Raw genomic sequence first — 27,960 nt, 5'->3', positions numbered from 1 at the left:
CGTCTGCTGCTTGGCTCAGCAATTTCCCTGACTTTCAGTAAACAGACCATTTGACATGTGGCACCCTGACCTTGCATTGTCGTGATAACTCCTCTCCAATCATGGCTGTAATTGCTAAGCAGTAAGGTGTGAGCTGTGGCTGAGGTGACATCAGTGAGGCACCCAAAGGCAGTCGAGGAAAATATTCAATCTAAAAGTTATTGTTGGTGGCGAAGGTGATTGCAAACTCATACTGATAATGAGGTCTAATAACAACTTGCAAGCTTTAAAATAGTTTCACCCACATACCCTTATCCTGGTGTTGTTTTCACACCCAAATGTAATGTACTCATTTACTAATTTACTTATCACAGACCCAACCGCAAAGCCACGTGTTTCCATGGTGGGTAGGAAAAACTGAAACGCTAAAGTATTTACGCTTGATCAATCCAACGCTCCATTTTCGAGACCGCTTGTCGTCATTAGGGTGGCAGTTGAGCTGAAGCCTATCCCAGCTGACATTGAGCGAGAGGACCGGTCGGCAGCCAATAGCACAGAAATGTACCCAATTAAACCATGTCTTGGTATTGGATGGGACTTTAGCAAATAAACAGTTGACTGTGAAAATTGCTTTATGGTTGCTTAAAAGACTTTATAACTCCTTATATTATCCTGTATCTTTGCTTTTGTCACATTATATCATGTATCCCCCTGCACTTTGAAGGCCCATACAGTAACTTTGTATAATTCTGACAAATAAATGCATATTAACAAATATATGAAATTGCAAGCAAATGGCATCTAGCCAGTATATGTCAGCATAACTTGTTGCTGACTGTGACATGTTTTTGGACGTTTTTGAGAAAACACAACAACGTTGAATGGCAAATATGGCAAATATGGCGGATATCTGTCATTCATCTGTTATTGAAAATATGTACAACGATTTCCTCACAGGGAGTGAATTCTGCACGACCAGTTGGGAGTTGTGCTTCATTTGCCCACAATATGTAATCATTACCACACAGGTTTGGCTTCTGCTCTAATCCTTCCAACTCCATGTTTTATCTTGTGAAGTTCCAAGTCAGCTTTAGATTTAAGGAAAGAGTAGTTGGCTTCTCGTGGCGATTTACTTTGCAGTCAGCATAAATAAACTGAGGGGCGAGAAAGACTGGCCGTGTGTGAAAAGCAAGTCAGCAGTGGCAACAGTCTTGTAGTCGATTTGCACTTGGATTGGCCTCGCAGACAAATGTGGCCCCTGAAACAGTCTTGAGGCTGTTCATACAAGCAAACATAGATGAAGCTTGTTAAAATTGTCTACATCTGACACTGATCTATACATGTATGAACAGGTTGTCAAATAAGGTAAATTCCTCTTGAATATCAGTATGGAGTTCACAGACACTTTTTTTTGGTCATTGATACAGAAAGGCCTCCACATTGCCTCTCGCTCTCTTATTTCACACCTACTATTGGGGGTGAACAATTGCTTTAAACGGTTGGAAACATACGTAAGTGCTGAAGAAGACAGCTCATTTATTAACTGGGATGAAAATGATTTTTGAAAAACAACATAACATCTGGATTTGTAATGCACTTTCTTATGGTGTGCAATAAACCTTGCCCTTACCTCACTGTAAGCCGATGAAATGCTTTACCAGCTGAGAACACGGGAAGTTGAATGTCAACAAAGTTTTAATTAGAAACCTAAAATGAGGTGGGATCAAGACAGATTCCTGAATATCTTACAAGATTAGAGATACATTGATATTCAAAATTAAGTTTGTTGCTTCCTTGCTTTATTGCCATCAATCAGTGAAATTTCTTCATTGTCTGACTCTAGCGGGCAAAACATTGTGAATGTTATTGCAGCTTGTTATTTTAGCTTACTCATTCTAGAGACACGACATATTGTTGAATGCACCGTGTCATTTGAACACTCCAGAATAAACTCAAAGAGGGGTTACACTGAACCGTTAGTTATGTTAAGTTATGCTATTGGAATAAGAAGTCATAGTACTAGTTATGGCTGCACAATGTATTGAAAAACCTTAAATGCACATCGCCATCCAATTGGAGAAGGGTATGTCAGGGCTAGACTAACACTAAATAACCTACTGAGATATGATTAGCCAATGATGAGCCTGCTTATTTTTCCTCAATAAAAAAAGCATTTCTTTCATTACATAATGAAGATATTATTTCTTTTGGTAGATGTTAAGTATCGCAAAAATATTGACACCGCAATATTCAACAGCCAGATCGCATATCTCATAATTTTCCAATATCGTTCAGCCCTACTGCAAATAGCAAACTGTGAATATGAACTATTCAAATAGCTCCATGTATTTGATTTTGAATACCGTACATACAAATGTTGAATTGAAAAATTACATCCGAGACTAAATAACCCATTAGATTTATATACCATCTTCTATATGCAATTAATGTAATCCTGTATAAATGACAACAGTAAACTGTGCTGCTGTACTTTAGCCTCTCATACAGTAGAGCAGGGGTGTCAAACTCATTTTAGTCGAGGGCCAATTTGGCGTTACGTCTTCCCTCGGAGGGCCGTTATGACAGCGAAACCACAAAATGATCACTTGTACAAAATAAATTAATAGATTACTAGTTTTGAGATCAGTCAAGTCAATTATAATAGTTATTATTATATTAGTTATAATTATTGTTCAAGTGAGTATAAACAGGGTAACACAATTATTGCAAAATCTCAACGTTATTTATTACATGACAATTTGACATTTCGGTACAGATTTTAGCAAGTTGACACATGATTTGCTTTCGTGGCCCACATGAAATGACTTGGTGGGCCGGATCTGGCCCCCGGGCCTTGAGTTTGACACCTGTGCAGTAGAGTATGAATTATACACACACACACACACACACACACACACACACCAAATACGTATTAAGGTGCTCCAATTGCCTAACAACAACTGGCATGAATAATAAAACAATAATTCTGAAACTGGCCCAAATCTGAACATAATCTGTATCATTTGAGCATCTGTTGGACAGATGGATTAAATTAGAAATTATAAAGCTATTAAAGGAGTGTGTTTACCTGGAAAGGTAGTATATTGCTGTCAGTCCTGAAGGCACCGTCCTCATCCCAGGCCTTGGGGGCGAGGGGACTTGGTCTCGGAAATTTTGGGGGCGCAATAACGTTGCTGCTGTAAGGGTTTTTCATGGGGGAAATTGGGCTCACGGGAGAGGGAACTCCAACACCGACGCCCACCGCTCTGCGTGGGTCCCTGCCTGCCTGCAAAGCACTCCAAGGGTGGTTAGAGCCGGTGCTCCACCCGCCGTTTTGGTGATTATTCCAAGCCGGTGACGATACGGAGGAAGACGACCCTTTAGCGGCGTTCATAATGGTCTGATAAGCGTGTCTCTGGGGGAGGGGGCCCTGGTTGGGGCTGAGGGGTGATCTTCTCTGCTGTGGTTGCTGCGACGATTGTTGATGCTGTTGAGACTGAGGGGCGAGTCCTATCTGGGGCGAGAAATTACCCCCGAAAACCGCATTGACGTGGTGGGGGAAGTTTTGGAAAAGCATCGTCCCGTTAACGGAGGGTATTCCCTGGAAAAAGCTTTCGTCCATGAGGTTAGTGTTTCCAGTGGACCAAGTACTCCCGAAGGAGGTGGACGGGGAGGAAATGAGACTTTCGTTCTCCTGTGGCTGCTGGTGGAAGTTCAACCCTGGCAGGATCGGTGACTCCATCGACAATGTGTCCGCGGTGCTGCTCCCGGTCGACGGACTTTCAGACTCCGATGATGAGGACGAGGGCTCCAATGACAGGGTCGGGGGGGCACTGGAGGAGGGAGGAGGGTCTATTTGCGTCGGGTCTTGCTGATGGTGAGCCTGGGCTGTGTTTTTGTCCATCAGTAAATCATCCTGCATGTTTTGAAGAGCTGCAAACAGATGTATTTAATATGTAATTGTTATATTCAGCCAAACACAGAGCAATTGCCGGGCCTGTCCAAATGTCGCAACTCCGGCGAGGATTTGATGTTAGCAGGACCTTGCAAGTGCAAAGCCCATATGGCGATGATCCATTTAATCGAAAGCAAACACACTTCCCAAGAATATCAGGACGATTCATAGGTGCCACGAATTTCACAGAGCATATACGTGGAGATAGTCGCCGGATATCGCCACGTTGCGTTTTTCCCTTCCACGCAGGAAACTCGAAACTGCAACGTGAAACTGAATTGTGTGTTGGCATAGGACCACCCCTGTGCTCATTTGCATGAGTCACTAAATATACAGTAGCTATCCTGCAATAAGGAGAAAATGATCCATACGCTCAGTTATTTGGCTGTCCATGAATTGACACACTTTTTATTAGTCCAAGCTAAATGCTGCACAGTGACGCGCCTGGAATGCTTTATTAATGATGATGCATCCGGTTGTGTGCTCTGAGTATACAGTATATGATGGATGGACACAACAGTGTCAGTGCCGGTGCAAAGACGCCCTGTTAGGCTTTTTATTATTACTATGTATTAATTATTTAGCAATAACGCAGGTGGAAGTCCGCAGTGATACAGATCATACCCTATACAACTAATGCGGTTTTGCCATTCAGGGGTAAAATAATATACGCCACTTCAGTGAAACAATTTCAATTCGTGAAACGCAAATAGCATGGCCTACAATTATCACCACCCCAATTCGGATTTATGTATTTATTGGATCAAAAACAAATCTAAACGCATCGAAATACATCCAACTATGGGAAACAAATGCCAAGAATAATAATACGGTAGGAAAAAGTAAATGCTAAGCAATGCGGTGTTTAAACCAATAAAAACAAGTCATTACAAATTTTACAATTTCTTATTGTATAAACATTCAAGCGCAGACACGTTGATTCGTTTACCGGACATTGAAAACAACTATAAATCAAATTTACACACCATTTTGCTGTGTGATATCAATACATTTCAAGGTAATCGCAACACCCTGCATTGCACACACCCTGGCAGTTTAATCCGCGATTGCTCCCCAAGAGGAGTGTTTCCAAGGTCATCAGAACCGCCCAAGTGTCCTCAACCTCAGACGCATTGCCACAACATGAATTTTCAAACAGTTCTTTCGCACACTAATACAGACGTGCGACACATTTCGTGGACCTGCCTTGCCTTGAAATCTCCCTTTAATCCATGTGTGTCCACAACACAAAACGACTCAAGCAGCATGCACCACAGCCGTTTAACAGTCTACCGCCATATTACCTTGATTGTTCACCCTTTGGGGAATCGGAGGATGAATATATTTCAGATTGTCTCGTCTAGGTTTAGAAATGTCAAACGAGCAACCCTTGTTCCGAGTTAGTCAGCAGTTGCCTCAACAGCTGATTGACTGCGGCGCATGGATGATGCCGCAGAGCTTCATGGGAGTTGTATTTTATGGAAATCCAGCGCTGGCGTAAACTACAAATTGCTTTCCCTTTACACTGAAGGAGATGAGTGAGCAACAATGTTGAACCTACGATATGCAAGTACATACATTAAAATACATTTTCTTGCCTGTTTGTAAACCATGTCAAAACAACAGAAAATCAAAATAATGCAATCATTGTGATTGTTTTATATTTATATCATATACATAAGTACTTTGTGATTCTGGTTTATGATTACAAAAATGCGACAAAGCAGCTGATATAAAATAATTCGCTCCATTGCCAAATGCAGTTGATAAACTACATTTCCCATCTCGGGGCGCAAAAGATGTCGCTTCGTTTCGATGACGTAATAACGCATGGCCGTGCTGCCCTGAGCTGCGTCACCGCCCCCTGTCATCTGATAGGAGTCGGACGTTCACAACGATCAACTATGTGGTAATATCAGTGACAGACGAACTGTCCTGAGCCCAAATAAAAATGTTTGATATTTGTGGTAGTGCGCGGAGTGCATTGGAGAGATAGATAACGCGCAATGACCCGGAATACAAAGATTTTCTCAAAATAGTAGCTCGCAACTCACGTCACACGAAGGCCTCCATAGCTAGTTTAGCTAGAGCCAGTTCCTGGTGCCCGTCATTTAACGGGCTTTTCGTTTTTATGTTCATCTTCAAATTAAGTCATCGGCTGCACCAACACGGCGTCGAAACGACACACTTCTTTTCTCGATAATGGCGGATGAAGATGCAGTGATCTTGCAGCAGAATCTTGATCGGTGAGTGTATGGCTAGCATGCTAATGCAAGCTACGTACCATTATATACAATAATGGCAAAATCACAACGGTTGTTGTTAGCCATGGACAGCTGACGATTAATGATTGCTAATGCAATAACTAGAGTTTTAACCAAGGTTATTGAAACTCCAAATTGTGTTGGTGTGTCTTACTGACGAATTATTTTGCAATTGTCAAGAGTAGTGCTCTTTACACGTGCCTATACTTTATCTTTATATATTTGTTCATCCGCATTCAAGGCTTTTGAAGATTGTAGTTCTGTGTTAAGCAAGGACTGATTTCATTTGAGCCTAGCCACATGTAATCTGAAATAAAGTCGGGAAAACAGAAAAGTTTCAATTTCCACGACTCAGCTTGACGTGTTCTCAGCCATCCTCCGAATTTGACATCTGATTTATTACTCACTGTGGTGGGTAGAGACTTCCACTTTCACAGTCATATTCCAATAAATGAAACACAACCTCGACACTCATAGTAGCAGACTGCACACTGCACAGAACACCAATAATTACTTTTAAACATGAATGTAGAGTGGTGCAATACCATTTTGATATCACAATAGAGTTCATTTTATAACGCGATACAGATACGCCAGATGTTTGCATGTACTTTTTTTGTCGCAAGGGAATTTTAAAAATGTTTAAAATTTCCTTGCAACAAGAAAAAACGTCTGGTGACCATTTGGCGGATGTTTGCTGCCTTGGCAAATACACTTTAGTTTTTCTTAAACCATGCTTGTGCAGTCCTCGTAATCCATTTCATTTGTGAAGGAACAGATCTGTCGATGCATTGCGGCAGCTGTTTTGACACATTCTACAATGTTAATCCGATCGCTGTCGGTCTTGTCAACCCCGAATCATTTCCATGCTAGGGACTGAGACGAGAGAGTCTTCCATTTTCTCAAATTTCCTAAATCAAAAACAATCCCGTCTCTCGCTTGGCTGGTCCCACAGAGTCACATAGCTGAAACCCGCCCGCTGATTCTCAGAATGAAGGTTTATCGCTTCTTCCTCCTTTGCTGTCATTGCCTGCTGATTCGCGAATGGGGATTACATCACTTCCTCCTACTTTGCAGCCAATTGATGGACTCGTGTGTTTCTTATCGTGACTGTATTAATATTCAATCGTGTAAAATTGCGCTTTGTAAAAGCAGCTTTGATGATATCTCTGATGTTATTTATCCCCCACCCCCACACTGCCTACTACTGTCCATGTAGAAAGAGATACAGTATAAATATTATTTTAATTCTACTTGTTTTTTATCTCTTAGAATACATCAGATCACTGCTTTTAATTGTTTTAAATATTAATGGTTGAATATTTCTCCCATTTTTTACCCGACTTTTTTCATGCCTGAAAATGAAGCCACTTTAAGAGATGTGTCCGCATTATCATGATGCCTGTCTGGCCAGAATTTAATTCTTCACTGGTCGATGGTGTTGAGCAGGTGCTGAAATCCTCGCTCAGAATGCAGTACTCGGCAAAAGCCACAGCTACTTTGGTTAAATTTTTCCTTAAATGCATTTTGACACACTGCCTCTTGTGTCTTGAGGCTTCTCAAAGCATTTACCAAAGGGAGGAACCTTTTGAGTTTTGTTGTAGCCCATTTATTTGTTTGCAAAATGGAAATGAACTGTCATTAAGACAGTTGGTTTACATGTCAACAGTGCTTTAAGATAAGATAAGATAAGAAAACCTTTATTAGTCTCGCAATGGAGAAATTTCCGAATCACAGCAGCAAAGTTATGAAAGGAAGAAGTAGAACAACAAAATATAGGAGCTGCTGGAAAGGCAGCCACTCACGCGGCGCCATTTTGAAGTCAAAATAACAAAATAACACAACACAACACATAGGACACAGACAGTGGTGCAATCTTCACCACTTTTCTGCATACACTTTGTTGTCTGAAGCAGTTATAGATGAAAAAGGAGAGGATCAAAGTGTCCTTTCACCAGTGGATCAGAGACGTCATGCTGAAAATGTGCACATGTCTGCTACAAGCTAAGTTTTGAAAGCAAACACGAAGCTGTAGCGTCCACTTTAGACTCTGGAAACAAAAACGTGTCAAAATAGAATTTCGAAGTGTGTGTTTTTTTTTTTTTTTTTTTTTTTTTTGGTGTGTGTCAAAACTGAAAACCACCTGCCACGTGTTTTATGTGTGAAGATAATATAAGACAATTGTGCTTGTCAACCAAAAATACATTTTGGGGTAAGACCAACATATGTTAATACATAGAACCCATTTTTGTAATATCTTCGTGACATCCTCTACAACTGGCCTGGCATGCATGTTCGTGTTTTGTTTTTTTTGCACATGTATGGGCATTATGTTGTTAACATTATTTGTAGGCGAAACATTCCAAACACACACACACACACACACACAAAGGAAACACTTTGTTTTTTCCAAATTATTAGAACACGTACCTATAGCATGCGTATACCTACACGCAATGACCCCGGTCATGTTTGTCAAGTGATAGCAAGAAATTGTACATCATGTTCCCTTTCTTTTTGACTGTTGTATACTTAGCTACTATCACTTACAAACATAAAACTCCACTAGCTCTTATCTGGACCTGTCTCAGGCAGTCTGGTCACTCGTGCAATTCAGTTTTTCACAACTAAAATGTGAGGAAACCTTTGTTGGACATTTCACAATCTTCACTTATGATCTTAAACTTTTAGTGAATGAGAGCTAAATTTATTCTTCCACTGTCTTTGTCATTGGCCATATTAATATTTTCTCTACTGTGCCGTAATACAATGCTTTGTTTTAACACAGATACTGGAACCATACCATCATGTGGACAAAAACCTTCTGCACTGTAATAGAAGTCAGAACATGGAAACGACAACTGCCTGGTAGTTGTTCTGTAGGCCGATGTCACATTCCCCAAAATTATTTGACGCTCCAAGCTAATGTATGATTCGTAATGAGAAATATGCCAGGATTTTCAATATATTGCACAAAATCAATTTTCATGTAAAGCAGGATTTCGGCATAGGAAAAAGATAAAGAGACCCCCCCCCCCCCCCCCACACACATAATTATGTAGAATTTAATTGTAATTAGTGGAAGCCCTATACTTGTTTTTTGTTTTTTGTTTTTTCCTACCAGCAGATCCCATCACATTCAGATTGTGTAATTTCTGTCAACTCACTCGACTGCGTAATTTTGTTTTACTTGCTGTCATTGCAGAAAAAATCATTTCACAAAGATAGGGCTGTTTGAAATGGAAGCGAGCTATTTAGTGTTCATTTGGCGGATTTGAAGGTTTCAGTGCCTCGTTTGTGAGGGCGTCACCACGTTATTAGACTGCACAAACTTTGTGCCTGAGAATCATCCAAATTGATTAAGCTCCGTTCTTTCAAGTGATAGGCTCTAATCCTTTGTATCATCATATCACCCTTACTTAAGATGCTCTCCAAAGCGACTTGAACCGCTTTTTTTTCTAGGTTGTCGTCTTTCCTGCCGATCACATCACGTGACAGAGACGAGTGGTTTGATCAGTATATATAGCACGGATGGAATTGCCTGAATTTCAACATCAACTTCTTTCAGACTCTTGTCAATGTTCAGCCTTTGCGGCCCAATATCAAATGTCCCACGTAACTGTACCAGGCTGCGGCCCAGTGACTGGGGACCTCTGTGTTGAAGACAGCACAGGACAAAGACAGACACTTTTGATTGAGTGAAAAATGAGGTTAACAGCATGTGACATTCTTGTCCCCAATGTTTTGCCGCAATGTCTTTCTCCTTCATCATCTCTCTTCCTATTGCTTCTCTTCAGTTTCATTTCTCCTGAGCTCAGCCAGATGAAGGGCAACACAACTCTAACCTGCAGAGTATTGCAGCATTTCCAGCATTTTCTTGAAATGATAGCATGCCATGATGATAAAAAGAGTGACTACAAATGAAATATTGGATTAGTAGGATGTATTGATGAAACATGATTGACTCTCAAATACAGTGCCGTAAAAAAGTATTTTCCCCTGTCCTGAGTTCTGTTTTTTACAGATTCATCTCACACGATTTCAGTTCCTCTAACCCTTTTTAATATCAAACAGACACAACCCAAGGAAATGCAAAAATCCGTTTTTAAATGCCAATTTAATTTATTTACACTCAAAACTACCTTTTAAGTAAAATAAATCCCTGAAATTACTTCAGCAAAAACTGAAATCAAGGGTTTGCGATAATTGGTGATGAGGTTTTTGTTTTTTATTTTTTTAAAGCAATTGCACTTGTTTTCAGGATGCCATTGTGATGTTGACGTCTGTAGGAACAGTTTGTGGCAGGAATATAAACGCAATATTTTTCTAGTACGGAAGACGAATGAAGTTATCCGTTATGCTGTGACATGCTGCTGGGAACAACTTCAAAATAAAAGTACAATACAATACAATACATGCTGATTTATATAGCGCTTTCACAACAGCAAAGTGTACCAAGGCATTGAAGTTCGTATATTATTTGGTTTATTTTGAAGTTGGCCTTCTCACCAAGTTGCTGTAGTGTTGCTGTCATGCATAGAATCAACAACTGCTGCTCCTCTTGGCTTGACTACCTCTTCCTTGCATCATGCATGTAAATAAGCGGGCCCTTGAGGCAGAAAAAAAATGCCTCAAGCATTTTTTGGAATCCAAGTACTTGAATTACATGTAGATTTGTTTCACCCTGATTATTTTCGTCGCATGGAGTAAAAAAAAAAAAGTAGTAATGAAGATTTGAAGTTTCCATCTGACTCAAATTCACATGTGGTAGCAGGACACCAAGTTTCTGCACGTGGTTGCACCAGCATTAAAGTTAGGTGCAAAAGTTAGCAGACTTTTTTCCATGCTTCATAGGCAGGTTGCGCATAGTGCAACCTCAGGTTTTTTTTTCTGTTGCACCGCTGTGAAATTATGCGTGGGCACCCAAATTGGGTGCACACGAGAGCCCTGGGTAGAGAGCCAGCTGTGCCACTTTTGGTGTAAAACTACAATCACCTGCATGGTTGTGTTGTATTCAACAGTTGGGAAACCACAGATGGCAGTTGATGACAAAAATCAATTAGGCTTCCCACAACCTTCAATTTACTTAGTTGAGAAGGGACTTACTATTTTATGTATTTTCAAAGAATTTCCGCTGAGAGAAATGATCATTTCTTATGTGTAAACAATTCCAAAATGTTTACAATTTTGAATCTATGGATGCATTTCCAATCATGTAAAGTGTAGTCTGTGGCTGTTGCTTGAAGGAAGGTGCTCCTCCCTCACACATCATGACACATCAGTGATCAAGCACCTCAGCTCTCAGAAATGTGAAACTGGATGCATGAGATTGAATGGGCGGTGTCAAAGATTTGAATTTATACCCGGTGTCTTTTTGCAATGCTAGGATCATATATTTCTATGCTACAAGTGTCATTTCTTGTCTAATTACCTCATCGATTGATCTTGACAAGCGCATGCATTCATCAATTTGACATTTATGGCTATGTTATGTATTCCAGGTTGTGCTTTGTTTTCATCAGACCTCTCGTCATTTATGTGTTTTAGGAGTTGCTGGGTATGCTTTGCAACAGACGAAGATGACCGCACAGCAGAGTGGGTGCGTCCATGCCGCTGCCGGGGTTCCACCAAGTGGGTCCACCAGGCCTGCCTACAGCGCTGGGTGGATGAGAAGCAGCGTGGCAATAGTACAGCACGCGTAGCCTGTCCACAGTGTAATGCAGAGTATCTCATTGTCTTTCCCAAACTGGGTAAGTGGCACTTTGAAAATGAGCCAATGGGGGCTGGGGAAAGTAGCTGCAGGATTACCAATTGTAGATGAGACCTTTGATAAGCCGTTGATTGCAAAAGTTATCTGCCATGAGTGTGTGTGTGTGTGTATATGTATGTATATATATATATATATATATACTGTGAGCGGCTGGATAGCTCAGTTGGTAAGGCATCGGTTTGGCATACGGGAGACGCGGTTCGAATCCCGCTTGGGGCAAAAATGAGCACATAACACCATCCAGTGTGGGTCCTTGGGCAAGATCCTTCACGCTAATGCCTACCTCATACAATGATGAGAGACAGTAAAATGAATGACATGCTGGCTCAGACGTCGCCCGGCCAAACAAGGTCTGCGTCAGGTGCTGGGGAACCAGAGCACCTTGATGAAAAATGGGCTACTGGAACAAAGCGGAGATGGGCGAGATGCGATAACATGGCTCTGTTGGAATGCTTCTACTCAAGCAACCCTAGTCAGAGGGGTTACATGCAGAGAATGTGGGCGAAATGGTTACTTCGAAACCCACAGTCACGGTTGACCACGAAACAACTAGTAGCTCAGTGTTCCAACATCCACAAACGGCAACTGCTATCACAACTTGAGATTGATGAGGTACAACGCAGGTTCCATGGTGAAGGGCCCCAGGCTGCCAGATCAGAGGAGGAGGTCATACCAGAGATTGGGAGGCAAGCCCCAATGAATGCAGATGATGAGATTGGGAGGCCAGCCCCAATGAATGAAATGCTGAGCGAGGCAGCAACTGACCTGAAAGCTAAGATCATGGCGAGAATGAAAGCTGGGCAACCTAGAAACCGATTACAACGGCTATGTGAAGTACCACCTGAAAGTCTCACGGAAAGTGTGAATGCAGCACTGAGGGCGATCCCTACCGTAACGATCACGGAAACCAATGAGCTGATATACGCTTCAGCATCAGTGATCCTTGAGATGCTTGGCTATAAGAGCAACCATGGAAGCCATGAGATACATTACCCACCATGGAAGAGACGGTTGGAGGCTAAGATCAAGGCGGCTCGGAAAGATGTGAGTCAATTGACGGAGGCCCAGAGAGGTGTGATGAAAAGGCCGATACCCGAGAGGTACATCCAGATGACCATACCTGAAGCACTCGAAACTGCCAAACAAAGGCTCCAAGCCTTGTCCAGCCGCCTAAAGCGGTACACGAAAGAGAATGAGGCCAGACGAATAAACAGGCTGTTCGCAGCACAACCTGCGAAAGTGTACGCTCAGTGGCAGGGTCCTAACAACAGAGCTGACCCACCAAGACTGGAAACTGAAAGGTACTGGAAAGGCATATGGGAGAAGGAGGTTGCACATAACAGCAGTGCACAATGGCTGGTGACCCTGAGAGAGGAGCACAGCAGCCTCCCTGAACAGAACCCAGTTACCATAACAGTGGCAGACATACAGGAAAGAGTCTCAGATAGGAAGAACTGGACAGCACCAGGCCCGGACATGGTCCACACCTACTGGCTAAAGAAACTCACAGCACTCCATGAGTGCCTAGCAGCACAAATGAACCAGCTGCTGAGGGATGGGACTCACCCAGGATGGCTAACCGAAGGGCGAACGATCCTGATCATGAAGGATCCCTCAAAGGGTGCAGTCCCATCCAACTATCGGCCAATAACCTGTCTCTCCACAACATGGAAGCTCATGTCAGGCATCATTGCGGCTAAGATAAGTGGACACATGGATCAATACATGAGCGAAGCACAGAAGGGCATTGGGAGAGATACCAGAGGAGCCAAACATCAGCTCCTGGTTGACAGAACAGTCGCACAAGACTGCAGGTCCCGACGTACCAAGCTGTGCACAGCCTGGATTGATTACAAGAAAGCCTATGACTCGATGCCACATACATGGATCACTGAATGCTTGGTTGTATAAGGTGAACAGGACCCTAAGAGCCTTCGTTGCGAACTCGATGAGGATGTGGAAAACAACACTTGAAGCCAATGGCAAGCCACTTACCCAAGTGTCCATCAAATGTGGCATATACCAAGGTGATGCACTCTCCCCACTGCTGTTCTGCATAGGACTGAACCCCCTAAGCCAAGTAATCACCAAGACAGGCTATGGATACCGCCTCAGAAATGGAGCTACAATCAGTCACCTCCTCTACATGGATGACATAAAGCTGTATGCTAAGAGCGAAAGGGACATAGACTCCCTGATCCACACAACCAGGATCTACAGCAGCGACATCGGGATGTCATTCGGGCTTGAGAAATGTAGTCGGATGGTGACTAAGAGAGGAAAGGTAGTCCACACTGAAGGGGTCTCACTCCCTGAAGGAACAATAGCAGACATTGAGGACAGCTACAAGTACCTCGGTATACCACAAGCCAATGGCAACCTCGAACTGGCAACAAGGAAAGCAAGTCCTAAGAAGCCAGCTCAATGGCAAGAATAAGACCAGGGCAATAAACAGCTATGCCCTGCCAGTGATCAGATACCCTGCAGGAATAATAAGGTGGCCAAAGGAAGAGATTCAGACCACGGACGTTAAGACCCGAAAGCTCCTAACCATGCACGGAGGGTTCCATCCCAAATCCAGCACCCTGAGACTGTACGCAAGCCGAAAGGAAGGAGGCCGGGGACTAGTGAGTGTGAGAGCCACTGTCCAGGATGAAACATCCAAGCTCCATGAATACATCAAGGAGAAGGTTCCAACAGATGACGTACTCAGAGAATGCCTCAGACAATGGGGAACAGAAGATGAGGCGCTGGAAGAGGGACCATCAAGGGAGGACAAGCCCCTACACGGGATGTACCACCGGACCATAACTGAAGTGGCCGATCTCAAGAAGTCCTATCAGTGGCTAGAGAGGGCTGGCCTGAAGGACAGCACAGAGGCACTCATCCTGGCTGCTCAGGAGCAGGCCCTGAGCACCAGAGCCATTGAGGCCCAGATATACCACACCAGACAAGACCCAAGGTGTAGGTTGTGCAAAGAGGCACCTGAGACGATCCAACACATAACTGCAGGGTGTAAGATGCTGGCAGGGAAAGCCTACATGGAACGCCATAACCAGGTGGCTGGCATAGTCTACCGAAACATCTGTGCGGAGTATGGACTGGAAACCCCAAGGTCAAAATGGGAAACACCTCCGAAGGTGGTGGAGAATGACAGAGCGAAGATCCTGTGGGACTTCCAGATCCAGACTGACAAGAAGGTAATGGCGAACCAACCAGATATCGTGATCATAGATAAAGGGCAGAGGAAAGCCGTTGTAGTGGATGTAGCGGTCCCAAGTGATGGAAACATCAGAAAGAAGGAACACGAGAAACTCGAGAAATACCAAGGGCTCAGAGAGGAGCTGGAGAGAGCCTGGAAGGTAAAGGTGACAGTCGTGCCTGTATTGGTCGGAGCACTCGGGGCAGTGACCCCCAAACTAGATGAGTGGTTGCAACAGATCCCGGGAACAACATCGGACATCTCAGTCCAGAAATGTGCAGTGCTGGGAACAGCAAGGATACTGCGCAGAACCCTCAAGCTTCCTGGCCTCTGGTAGAGTACCTGAGCTGAATGAGGGACGGACACCACCCGAGGGGGGTGAGACGAGAATTTTTTATTTTATTTTTTTACTGTATATATATCTTTTAAACCTTATGAGAAATGGTGGGCTGTTCAATTTTTACAGCGGCTAGTACTTGGGTATTTTTCTGATTGATGGTTCAAAAAACCGAAAGCTTTATTTATCCAGACTTGTCAATGTGAAGCAGGCCCAAGCTCACTAAACTTGCCAAAATCTGCTCAATATACATTTTTCGCATTCAAAATAAACCAATCTCCAGTTTGTAAACAAAGATGACAATCAGGAGACACATAGTGGTTCAAGTAATAAGAGTGTCTTGGATTTAAGTGGCATTTCAACGCAAGCTGTGGTGTCTCAGTCTGAACACTGGCGGGTGGTACCGATGTACTGACTGAGAAAACAAAAGAAGAAAATCACAAAGAAGAATGTTGACTGGATACTGTAGCATTGTGTCAGGCTTGAACATTATCGCTCATCTTAAATAAGAGCTTTAAGCAACTTTGTCAGCATTACAATTCGTAAAGCAGTAATTTTGAGTTCCTCCAGGACCTCTGCACCAATTGATCGTGATGACTTACACTTTCTCTTAAAATAGCAAGCCTGCAGTCAAGTCCTAAATATCACAGGCACCGGGTTATTTACTGGAGTAATGCAAGTGAGCTTAACCGTCTTCCAGCACTTGATTGAGTGAGAGCACAGCCTTGGGCTCTATAAATATAAATGAACCTTCCAGGCCTCCTGCAGGCAACATTGTCTTGAGGCCAGCTCATGTTGCAGCATCTTGTTCTTTGAAAATAAAATTCGAATGACTGATGGATAATTCAGTGACGAATGTACACAATTAGCTTTAGATTTATTTTAGGGATAAACATTTTACATGCACCCTTGTACAGGCCTGAGGATTTTGGAAATTCACCGTAACTGTTTTTCGGTTCCGTCGGATTACCCAATGGGAAACCACGGTAATTAATTTTGGGTTCCGTAAACATCATGGGAACTCATTTTTCTATTTTGACTGATATTCATAATCAAGAATTCTGATACTCAAAACTATCATGTTAAAGGGTAGACGTTTGAAAACTATGCATTAACAATGAACATTACATCAGCAGCTGTGTACTCCAGACTTATTCAACAAAAAAAAATGGATCAAAATATGTTGTACTCATGTGGCATCATGAATACAGCGTACCACAAAATCCGAGTATTTTTTCCAATCTCACACTGCAAAGATGAACTTACTGGTAGTCATTAATACAGGTAAGTATTGATGTGGCTTGACGTCCTCTTCCCAAGACGATGCATGCGCTGCAACAGCACACTGCAGTGTCCTCTATTAAAAAATAAATCAATCGAAACTATATTTAGTTTTTGTCACTTAATTATTGTTTTTAGGTACGACCACATTTAATATCCGACTTCTCTTCTGCTGCTTTATGAATGTCCGTCACCTCATGTCTTTTTAACGTGCCCTGCCTGTAGTTCAGGGGTAGGTAACTGCAGTTCCTCAAGAGACAGATGCTGCCGGTTTTAGGTCCCTCCCTACTCCAACACACTTGATTCAATTGTTCAGGCCTCAACAGGCAGGTGTGTTGGAGTAGGGAGGGACCTAAAACAGGCAGGATATGGCTCTCGAGGAACCGGAGTTCCCTACCCCTGCTGTAGTTGGTTGATGGCTGCCATTACGTGCTTTGTTAGGGCACAATGCTTTTGGCATAAATAACAGTGCGTGCCTTTCTCAGCATGCCTGAGCCAAGTAAATGCATGATGTCACAGCTGCCAAAGCCACTGGATCATGCGTTTTTAAGACGACGTGGGAAGAGGAATAAAAAAACATGTTTCAGTCACGTGCACATTGAATTTGCATTATGCTCCGAATTGGAAATGGATTTACGTAGCCTCACCTGCATTACGGCCCTCACTATCACCAGTGTTTCAGACCAAATTTCCACCTGTTGTCGCCACCATGAATTATTACATTTTAACTCATTAACTCCCAAAGACATCTTTGTCTTTTCACACTCCACACGTTCAACCCCAGATACTTTTTTCCCAATTTTTCCAAGACTTAGGGTTAAAAAAAAAAAGAAGAAAAAAAAGGGAGGTCTAGAATTGGCTTGTACTGAATGAGTTAACGGCCTCTTGTGTTAAATTCTCTCCTCTGAAATCTGCTTTTGTCCTTGCGAGTGGCTGATTTTCCCTGCCATATCTGCAATGCTAAAAATCATTAACATGACTTTGACGCGAAGGAAACATATTTTAATAAACATGACGATATTTCATATTTACCATCCATCCATTTGCTAATCCGCTTTATCCTCACAAGGGCCGCGGGAGTGCTGGAGCCTATCCTAGCTAACTTCGGGCAGTAATAATAATAATAATAATAATAGATTTTATTTATAAGCGCCTTTCAAGACACCCAAGGACACTTTACAATAACAAAAAACACAAAACAATACGGGTTGAGCAGCGGCAGCCAAAACGCGCCAGCGTTCACTCAACCCGAAAGTCAGAAAGAAACAAGGGAGGGAGAGGGGGAGAAGAAAAAACCCCACGCTCGAACTACCCTCATTTGAGGATAATTTGAGTGAGTAGGCGTGGGACAGCCAATCGCAGGGCACATATCGATGAACAACAATCTGCGCTCACACTCACACCTTGGGACAATTTAGAGTGTTTCATTCACCTGCCATGCATGTTTTTGGAATGTGGGAGGAAACCGGACTACCCGAAGAAAACCCACGCAGACACGGGGAGAAACTGCAAACTCCACACAGGAAGATCAGATCAGGAATCGAACCATGAATCGAATGCAACTCTGCACTGTGAGGCGGACGTGCTAACCAGTCCTTTTCTGCACATTGCTCATGCAGCTTCGGCACTTGTGTTCCTGCAACATGTCGACAAACTCTTTCCATACAGTCTGTTTTGTTTTTATTCCACCTCCCTGACAACCGTACTCTTGGCGGCAGCACAAGCGCAAGATACCTGCGCTCCCTGCTCTGCACTCAGTATAGATGTGGCGTCACGTAAAAGTAGCTTTTACATTTCTAATTAGTCATGACGAAAGTCAGAGAAATGCGCCTCTACGCCCTTTTCTTCACACACCAGCGGCAGTTTCATTATGGCACAGGTGTGTGCGTCGTCATGTGTAGCATAAAGAGGAGAGGGAGGGAGGCAGACTGATTGTGTGACTGAGACTCAGAACTCGTATTTTCTTGTTTTCCTAGCAGTAAAAAAAAAAAATAGACAATTGGTTTCAAAAAAGCCTGGCTCAGTGTACCCAGTCAGTGTTTGGAGTGACTAGCCTTGAACTGTAGCCCATATCAGCTTTTTTATTCTTTAATGTTTTTTATTTATTTTTCCGCTCCCTTTTTAGGGTCTTTATTATTTTATACTCCGTGTACTTTCACTTTACTCACGTACTACTGTCACTAATGCCCCTCTTTAGAAATTAGGGCTTCCTGATGTGATTTTTCTTTTTTCTTTTACAAATTCCTGTATTTGGCGGAATTAAATTTAGATAACCGATCGACTCATTCATTCCCAAGAATGACTTAAGTTGTCCATTACAATCAAAACATTTGGTGCCAACGTCATTTTATGTCTTTTGAGACTTTTTGGGAGGGGAGGGGTTGATATGGGTCTGATGTGTCAGTCCTTTTAATTGAAAGCACTTGAGTGGTAATGAGCGAAACTGCTAACAGAGAGTAGTGGTGTACTATTTTAGATTGAAAATCCTCCTTTTGCTAACTGTTAACAATGGGGGAATTGCACTTTATCATGACGGCGCAGGCACAGTCAGCAAACTGTCGGTCGATCTGAAGTGTATTTATGTATCGACGTCACAGAGTATGCTTTGTGATAATTAGCCAAAGTCTGTATTTGTCATAGATGAAAAGAAATATCAGGATCTGACGAGGATGACTATGTTATATGAACAGCCACATCTGGTGTGTTGGCATCATTTGCTACATAATTTGCATTTGCTAATATTATTTTGCGGTCAAAAGCATTCCGAAATGTTGACTTCGCTGATTTTGTACAATGAAATCACTGTTCAGATGTTAGAGGTGCCACAGAAGAAAAAAAAGTATTTCCATCAAAGTCATTGTTTTGCTTGATGTTTGTTTACATGAAAAGCAATTTTTGTCAGGATTTTGTGCAAACCTGGTAAATTTCTTCAAACTTACCCATGTTCTACAATGGATAAGTAGAGAACAGAAAAAAAGTCAAACTTTCCGGTGAAAGAAGTTCAATCTTTAATTTGTTAGAGTCGATGTAAATATACAACACAATATTCTGTGGCTCTTGGGGAAAAAAAAGAAGTCGCTCTAAAATGGCTGGCATTCTATGAGTTAATTGGCCAATTAAAAAATAAATGACTATACATTTTCTGTCCCTTAACGCCAACAACAATACAGATATGAATTAATAGGCAGAACAGGGCTAATACTGTCTGATTAAATTGTCTGGCTATTTAATCTTTCAAGCCTTACGAGAAATGATAAATAATCTTTGTAATTCATGGCTTCATTTTCTTGTGACGAAATCCTTTGCATTCCAAACGTGGAGAGTTCATTTGGTCCGCTGTCTTTACATTTTTTACTGAATCGGCTCATTTTTTGTAAGTGATCGACAGTATGTTTTGATTTTAAATAGAGAAGCTGGATAAATGTACTGTCTGGCGTCAGAAACACTTTGAATTTGGTAATGGGGAGTTCAATTGGTAATGGAGGTCAATTGGGTCAGGTCTGAGCTGATAAATCAGCTCATCAACGGCTCAACAGAGAGTAGTGTGATACTGCTTCTGTTCACGTCTCTGATCCACTGGTGAAAGGACACTTTGATCCTCTCCTCTTTCATCTATAACTGCTTCAGACAACAAAGTGTATGCAGAAAAGTGGTGAAGATTGCGCGACTGTCTGTGTCCTATGTGTTGTGTTGTGTTGTTTTTGTTATTTTGACTTCAAAATGGCGCCGCAAGAGTGGCTGCCTTTCCAGCAGCTCCTATATTTTGTTGTTCTACTTCTTCCTTTCATTACTTTGCTGCTGTGAAGTGGGAATTTCTCCATTGCGAGACTAATAAAGGTGTTCTTATCTTAAAGTCATGAATTATGACAGGATCTGTCTCATGGAGGGCGTTTTGTTGATTAGATAATGGCTCACGTATGGCATGTAGAATGATCACTCATTAGCAGTAAAGAAAAATTGCAAAATTGCACATAGAGCACATGAGCTGCACTCACGCTCTCTGATGAAAATAAATGCCATTTAAAGATCACAGGTGCATTTTACCTGTCAGAGCACTGACATGCAACAGCAATCTCAGTCATTATTGGTGTCTTTGTGTCAGCTCAGTCTGTAGAAGTTTCCTTAAAGCAACACCATTGAAAGAGATGATAGGAACCTATCACTCATCATTCAGGCTATCAAATTCACTTTCTATACAATTATGGCTAGAAACATTGGCATCTTTGCTTTTGTCAGGTAATGCACCACTTCTACCAGAAAATTGTAGCAACTACAAATTTATTCATATATTTGTGTGTGCGTGTGTGTTGGAAGGGGGTGAAGGAGGCCTTGCGGGGGGTCACCCACAGGGTTACTGCCGACCTTATCTCATGTCCACAGACGCCCCACAGCCACATATCATCTTTTGTATTCAGCCAGCTTTTGTTTATTGCCGTAGAAGTGTGGCGTAAGGAGCGGTGGAAGTGAGTCGACGAGTAGTCGTATTCCTGTACAGCAGCAATACCACCGGCACTTGCTGCAGAGCCAATGGGAGCCCACAACACAACTCAGAGGACAACGTGTCCTTGGTCCCTCATCCTCTGCAGTCATTATGTGTGTTTGACTTCACAGAACTGCAGAACAGGCAGCCTAACACACACATGGTGCTGAAGCACTGCAGTTAAGCACCTTCCTTTTTAATTATCTCAATTACAAAATCGGCTGTCAGTGCACATAAATGCTTGCGTCTCTCTCGGTCCTGTTGGCGGATCATTAAAGGCCGACCCGTTTTCCTTCAGCTGTGGCTCTGTAACAAACACTCAGGCAGGGAAAGGGTGTAAGGAATAACAACTTTATCATCAAAATAAGACACACAAATACACTCAAGCGTTGAAAGATTGAATGGCTGGAGTCTTGGAAGGGTGGGGGGCACTTAGGAAGTTTCAAAAGGCTAGCAAGAGGTGAGATTGCAAAAACTCCATGTAACATGAGGACGACCAGGATTTTGAAACTGAGACCTTCCAGAGCGGTCATTTTGACGGATTGTGCTGTGTTGCGCGCTGACAATAACTTAATCGTTATTAATCGTTGTTCCATGGGTGAATTATGATAACAAGCACCATTAGATAATTTTTATTTTTTTCGACTGTCTGGCATGTACTGCCCACAATGTCAAAACTATCACATCTCTCAACCTTTTTACGAAACTTAACACAGCTCCTCTTGGCCGTAGCAGGAGGACTTTTTGACTCAACTCACTGTGTTTCAACCGAGCAATTCATCCTCAGACTTGTCAATATTTTGAAACAGATGTAATGCCTACTCCACTGTACAAGCTCCTGTTCACTTGGGAGTAGCAATTTGGCCCCACTAATATGAAGACATTTATTAATTTACAAACTAATTTACTGTTCATAGTTTGTACTTGTACTTGCTAATTATATTGTGCAAGTGGCCATAATGTCGTGATATTCCTGATTTGAGTTTTGATGTTTGTCTCCCATCAGGGCCTGTGGTTTACGTACTGGACCTGGCCGACCGGCTCATCTCCAAGGCTGGACCCTTCGCAGCCGCCGGCATCATGGTGGGATCCATATACTGGACCGCCGTCACATACGGCGCCGTCACTGTCATGCAGGTTTGACCAAGGGACTCCATCAAAGCAACTTCTTAATATTTTTCACTCACCATTTAAAAATGATGCAGGCCAACTGTCAAATTAGGATTCAAATTCGACTGGTCAACAAATGTTTACATTTTGTTTGAATCAGAGATGCAAGTAAACTTTGCAAGATGATTTTTTTTTTTGCACTGATTCCGTATCTGCCTGTGTTTTTTCTCTACCACATCAGGTTTTCATAATAATAAGTTTATAAAATAAAGTTTAGGTTCAGCAAAAGATTTTTTTTTCTGAAAGGTCATCACTATAAATTACATCGCATGGTAAAATTTGTTTTGCGCCAGCTTTTATCGGTCAAACTGAAAAACAAAAAAATGAAAATATCTGAAAAACCTTATGTTCTACCAAAAAATAAATAAAAAAGTACGGTGGTACCTCACTTTACGAAATTAATTAGTTCTGGAAGAAATTTCTTAAATTGAAAATTTTGTAAGGAGAGACGCATTTTCCATGTAAATGCCCTAATCCGTTACAAGCCCCCCCCCCCCCAAAAATTCAGACTTAAAAATGTCTCAAAATATGTAACAAATAAATGTTAAAATTTTTATTGCGCAATAAATGAGAGTTGTGCATAATGTAAAAAACAGAATAAAGAATAAAAATGATGGTCATTTAACTTTTAACTGCATCATCATTGTTTTTTGCCCTCTTTAGTTCATGTTCTCTCTCAGAAGTGCTTTTTGACTGACATTTTGTAAAGAACTGATCCAAGGAGGTTTGCTTTTGTCGGCTTTTAACAACCCTTCGAAAATGTCCAAGGCAAACAGTATAGTGAGCGATCACCCTACTGGTGAACACTTTCTGGGTGATTCACATTTACCTAAAACTACCCGAGCGCCTCATGGCCCTAAGGGGCGAATGATGAGGACGCTGGATAGACACATTCTATCTACACAAACAAACGGTAGAAGCCAATGGGATGCCAGGATGATGCTCGGTAATAGCCAATGGCAGCGCATCTATAAGTATGTTGTGTTCAGTAAACTCGGAGCTGTGAGTAGCAGCCCATCCTGTATTTTTACCTTTCGTATCTTGAAATTTCTTTCAAACAAGAGGCAATATTTTCCTGTTGAGGCGTTTCGTGAATTGAAAATTTCATATGAATTTTCGTAAGTAGAGGTACCACTGTAGACATATTTGAAATCGATGTCCAAAGTACTTTGAGGGACACATAGACGTCTCTGAGTAGGACTTGCTTTTGACCATTGTTATTAACAAAAAATCACAATACAATCATGAAAGCGGAGTGAAAATGCCTGGTGGGGTATGATGTGATTAATATTCTGTCCTATCTGCAGGTGGTGGGCCACAAGGAGGGTCTCGATGTTATGGAGCGGGCCGACCCTCTCTTCCTTCTCATTGGCCTGCCCACCATCCCTGTCATGTTGATCCTTGGCAAGATGATCCGCTGGGAGGATTACGTCCTACGCCTGTGGAGGAAGTACTCCAACAAACTACAGATCCTCAACAGCATATTCCCCGGTTAGCATGCCCATTTTTCTTTTTCCTCCTTAGTGCAAATCATGATGTCGAGTGGCTTCCGCTATGTAAAGTGCATCCGCGTTACTGACGAATTACCAAATTGACTACAAGTGACAAACAGCTTAACGCAGGCACCCTTGATTCTTCATTCGAGGACTGTGCAAGCAAGTTTTCTTAAAATGACGTTCTTCAATAGTCTCCCATATCTTGGTGGTGATAGTGAGACGAGATGATCGGGTGCACATTAAAATGTGTTTGAAAAAGTTTAAATGATTTAAAGAGAGATGATTTAACAACAAACCCAATTCCACTGAAGTTGGGGTGTTGTGTTAAAACAGTAACACCAGAATACAATGATTTGCATATCATGTTCAAACTACATTTAATTGAATACACGACAAAGGCAAGGTATTTGAAACTGACAAGCTTTACATTATTTCTTTTTAGGCCTGTCACAGTAACACATTTTTCAGGATGATTTATTTTCCCAGAAGCTATCACGATACGTTTTTTTTTTCATGTCACTGTGTGATAGTGATGATGTTAGTGCAAAAATAATTAAAGTACACTCTTTTTAAGAGAAATTGAATTTCAATCCTCCAGAATATTACATGTCTTCATTGAAATGTTGACTAATAAATTATCTAAGATTAAAAGTATGGATAAAATTGACTCTGGAAAAAAAAACCTACAACCATATTAGAATAAAATGTAAGCAACCACACATGTAAATAAATAACCATTTAACTGGAGACATAGTCTCCCCAGCCAGTCCTGGGTCGTCCCCTCTGCCGGTGGGACATGCCTGGAATACCTCACCAGGGAGGCGTCCTAGAGGTATCCTAACCAGGAGCCCGAGCCTAGCTCCTTTTAATGGGGAGCAGCAGCGGCCCGGATGACTGACCTTCTCACCGTATTTCTAAGGTGGAGACCAGAGACCCTGCAGAGGAAACTCATTTGGGCCTATTGTATCCAGGATCTCATCCTCTCAGTCATGATCCACAGCTCGTGACCATAGGTGAGGGTAGGAATGTAGCTCAACCGGTAAATTGAGAGCTTCGCCTTATGGCTCAGCTCCTCCTTCCCCATGACAAATGCATCGATAGTCCGCATCACAGCAGGCACTGGACTGATCCCCCTGTCAATCGTCTGTTCCTTCCTGCCCTCACTTGTGAACAAGACCTCAATGTACTTGAACTCCTCCGCTTGGGGACCATGGTATCTGATTTTGAGGTCCTGATTTTCATCCCAACCACTTCACACACAGCTGCGACACGCTCCAGTTGCAGTTGGCGATTGCGTCTTGAAGAAGCCAACAGTACCATATCGTTTGCCAAAAGCAGAGATGAAATACTGAGGCTACAAAGCCAGATCCCCTCCCCGAAGAGCTGGTCCACTGTTCTACAGCTGAGACTTCCTGATGAACCCTCCTTTCCGGCACCCCTGAATGCACCTTACCACGGAGGCTGAGGAGTGTGATCCCTCTGTAGTTGGAACACACCCTCCAGTGCCCCTTCTTAAAAAGAGGGACCACCACCCTGGTCTGCCAATCCAGAGACACCCCAATGTCCATGCCATGTTGCAGAGGTGTGTCAACCAGGACAATCCCACAACAGGGCAAAGCTCTGCCAGCGGTGTGAATTGAAATTCTTTATGACAGGGATTTCTGACGTTTGGGTGTGCCAGGTCAGATCGGCTTTGTCCCCTATCATCGGAGCCAACGCCGCTCCTCTCCTCACCCTCGTGTCTAAAACGTGCGACTGCAATCATCAAACCGCAGAAAGTGTCCTGGTGCCATGTGCACATATGGACAGTCTTATTTTTGAACATGGCGTTCATTATGGACAATCCGCGATGGCCACCGAAGACCAATAACAGGTCTCACTGTCATTGCCCAGGGCAACGAGGTCGTGACCCCAGAGGGAGCACTCACTACCACAACATCCAAGGACTTCAAAAAGGGTGGGTACTCTGAACTGCTGTTGGGTGCAATAGGCACAAACAACAGTCAGGACCCCCCCCCCCCCCCCCCCCCACCCCTCATTGGTGAACCCCAAAGTACAGGCACTGAGCCGGGCGACAAATGGTATGCCCATACGTCCTCTGTGCCTCCTATCATGGGCAACGCAAGAGTGGAAAAGAGTCCAACCCCTGTCAAGGGAACTGCTACCAGAGCCCAGGCTGTGTGTGCAGTCAAGTCCAACTACGAACGATAAGTCAATATAGTAATTATCGTGACAGGCCTTGCTAGGTCTCTCTATATCATTGATTTTTACCTATTGGTGGTTAACAGGCTTTTACTGTAATTTCATCCACCGTCAGTGCCATCACACCTCAAGCTCAGTTATCCATTGCGTATATCTCCACAGGAATCGGCTGCCCGGTCCCTCGTATCCCGGCCGAGGCGAGCCCCTTGGCCGATCACGTCTCCGCCACCCGTATCCTGTGCGGCGCGCTAGTGTTCCCCACCATCGCCACCATTGTGGGGAAGCTGATGTTCAGCAGCGTCAACTCCAACCTGCAGAGGACCATCCTGGTGCGTGGAGCCACAAATGTCTCACACAAATACGCACGCACATACACACACACACACAGAAAAGACCATTTCATGTGACGGTGTTGCTTACAGACAAGATGAGGTCTATAAAAATGTCAATATGTCCTCATACCATTCCCTTCACACAGGGAGGTATCGCCTTCGTGGCCATCAAGGGGGCATTCAAAGTGTACTTCAAACAGCAGCAGTACATGAGGCAAGCTCACCGCAAAATCCTCAACTTCCCTGAGCAGGAAGAAGCCTGAGAACCCGAGCAGATGCAGACCAATGGTGGAAGAGGTTTTGGGGGTGATCAGTTGGTGTCACCCTCCCACAAATGACGACATATCGCCGGAATCCTGCCAACATGCCAACATTTGTTTTTAAACCTTTGATGCATCTGTGTGCTGAAAATGGACAACACACAACAAACACACACACTACAGAATGTGTACACACATCAGCAGTGGGGTTTTTTTTTTATAATTGTTTTAGAACAGTTACTGGAAAAGTCCCCTTTGCCAGTGTTTGCGTTGCTTCTCTTTGGAGTCACCATCATGTTTGGGATGTATAACCGATAAATAACATGTTAAGAATTGGTGTTCAAACACAACAAAGCAGCATGAAGTGATTTACTTGCTAGAAATCTTTCTTGATGCTTTTCCTCCTCAAACTGCTCCCAAGAGAACATGTGAAGAAACCTTTTTTGTTTTAAAGCCTTGGTAGCCTTCCCTTTGATTGTCTGCAATGCTCATAAAAACAATCACCTGATAAAATTAAATATTTTTATCCGGAGGCAGGCAAACATGGACATGCTGATCCCATGGGAAAAGCAAGGATACGATGAAACCTTTTTATTGTGGGTGGGGGCATGCAATGAATGTTGTAATGGCACACGTATCTTCAGGACTTGTGAATAATTCAAACGGCTCACTCATTTCCCATGCAGCCTCCATCCAATACCACTGTCACAAACGTTCCAACAGCAACAATTACGAATGTGAATCGGGTCAACTGTACAAATTTACCACAAGTAGGTTTAACTGCTTGATTTTCTACGAAAGTGCACGAGAGTGGAGCTATGGCTACAAATGCTGTAAGTTGCTTTTTTTCTCTCAGAGGAGACTCAGACCATGTTATTTTATTGTGAAAAGAAAAGACACTGTTTGGGAATATTTAAACTGCATGTGTAAACTTGGTGAGCTTTTCCTGCACCCTCACAGTGTCTCATTTCAGTCTTTTGGTATCTGTTGTGTGAATAAATGTATTTTTCCAAATACAAATGCTGATGTGTTGTAATATTTACCAATGAACACCGTGTCATGTCCCCGTCAGGGACTGTACAGTACTACTTGTTGGGTCTGGGTAGAAAGTGAGAATGGAGATGTATATTGAGCTGCAGTTAGATGCTCCCTAGAAATAATTATTGTTTGGTTTCTTCTTTTTTTTTTCAAATCGGAAAAAAAAATTGTGAGGCGGGAAGGCGCTTTCCAAT

The 27,960-nt window shown here is 42.6% G+C and overlaps 2 protein-coding genes across 5 annotated transcripts in view; one reads left to right on the top strand and one right to left on the bottom strand.

The window, feature by feature from the left end:
• cpeb3 (cytoplasmic polyadenylation element binding protein 3) overlaps positions 1–5,360 on the bottom strand; it is a 43,283-nt gene extending 37,923 nt beyond the window's left edge. For 3 of the 4 annotated variants that reach the window (XM_086122439.1, XM_086122440.1, XM_086122441.1), the window contains exons 1-2: positions 5,239–5,360; positions 3,068–3,912 (exon numbers count right to left, since the gene is read on the bottom strand). In XM_086122439.1, the coding sequence (XP_085978565.1) occupies positions 3,068–3,901 (834 nt within the window). In that variant the 5' untranslated portion in view covers positions 3,902–3,912; positions 5,239–5,360. Of the gene's footprint in view, positions 1–3,067; positions 3,913–5,238 lie in introns of those variants that run through there. The other variant, XM_086122437.1, reaches the window with a different exon arrangement.
• Positions 5,361–5,779: 419 nt separating this feature from the next.
• Positions 5,780–27,748, top strand: marchf5 (membrane-associated ring finger (C3HC4) 5). The gene is made up of 6 exons (XM_086122442.1): positions 5,780–6,180; positions 11,746–11,948; positions 22,275–22,405; positions 23,746–23,929; positions 26,299–26,465; positions 26,615–27,748. Exons 1-6 carry the CDS (start codon positions 6,137–6,139, stop codon positions 26,729–26,731), a joined length of 846 nt encoding a protein of 281 aa, XP_085978568.1. The 5' UTR covers positions 5,780–6,136; the 3' UTR covers positions 26,732–27,748.
• Positions 27,749–27,960: the final 212 nt, after the last annotated feature.

The sequence above is a fragment of the Hippocampus guttulatus genome, chromosome 10 (genome assembly GCF_054856545.1).
Source record: "Hippocampus guttulatus isolate MCC_2025c chromosome 10, RoL_Hgut_1.0, whole genome shotgun sequence".
In the NCBI taxonomy this organism is placed as follows: domain Eukaryota; kingdom Metazoa; phylum Chordata; class Actinopteri; order Syngnathiformes; family Syngnathidae; genus Hippocampus; species Hippocampus guttulatus.
The sequence above is the reverse complement of the archived record's forward strand: the minus strand, read 5'-3'. Positions and strand labels throughout refer to the sequence as shown.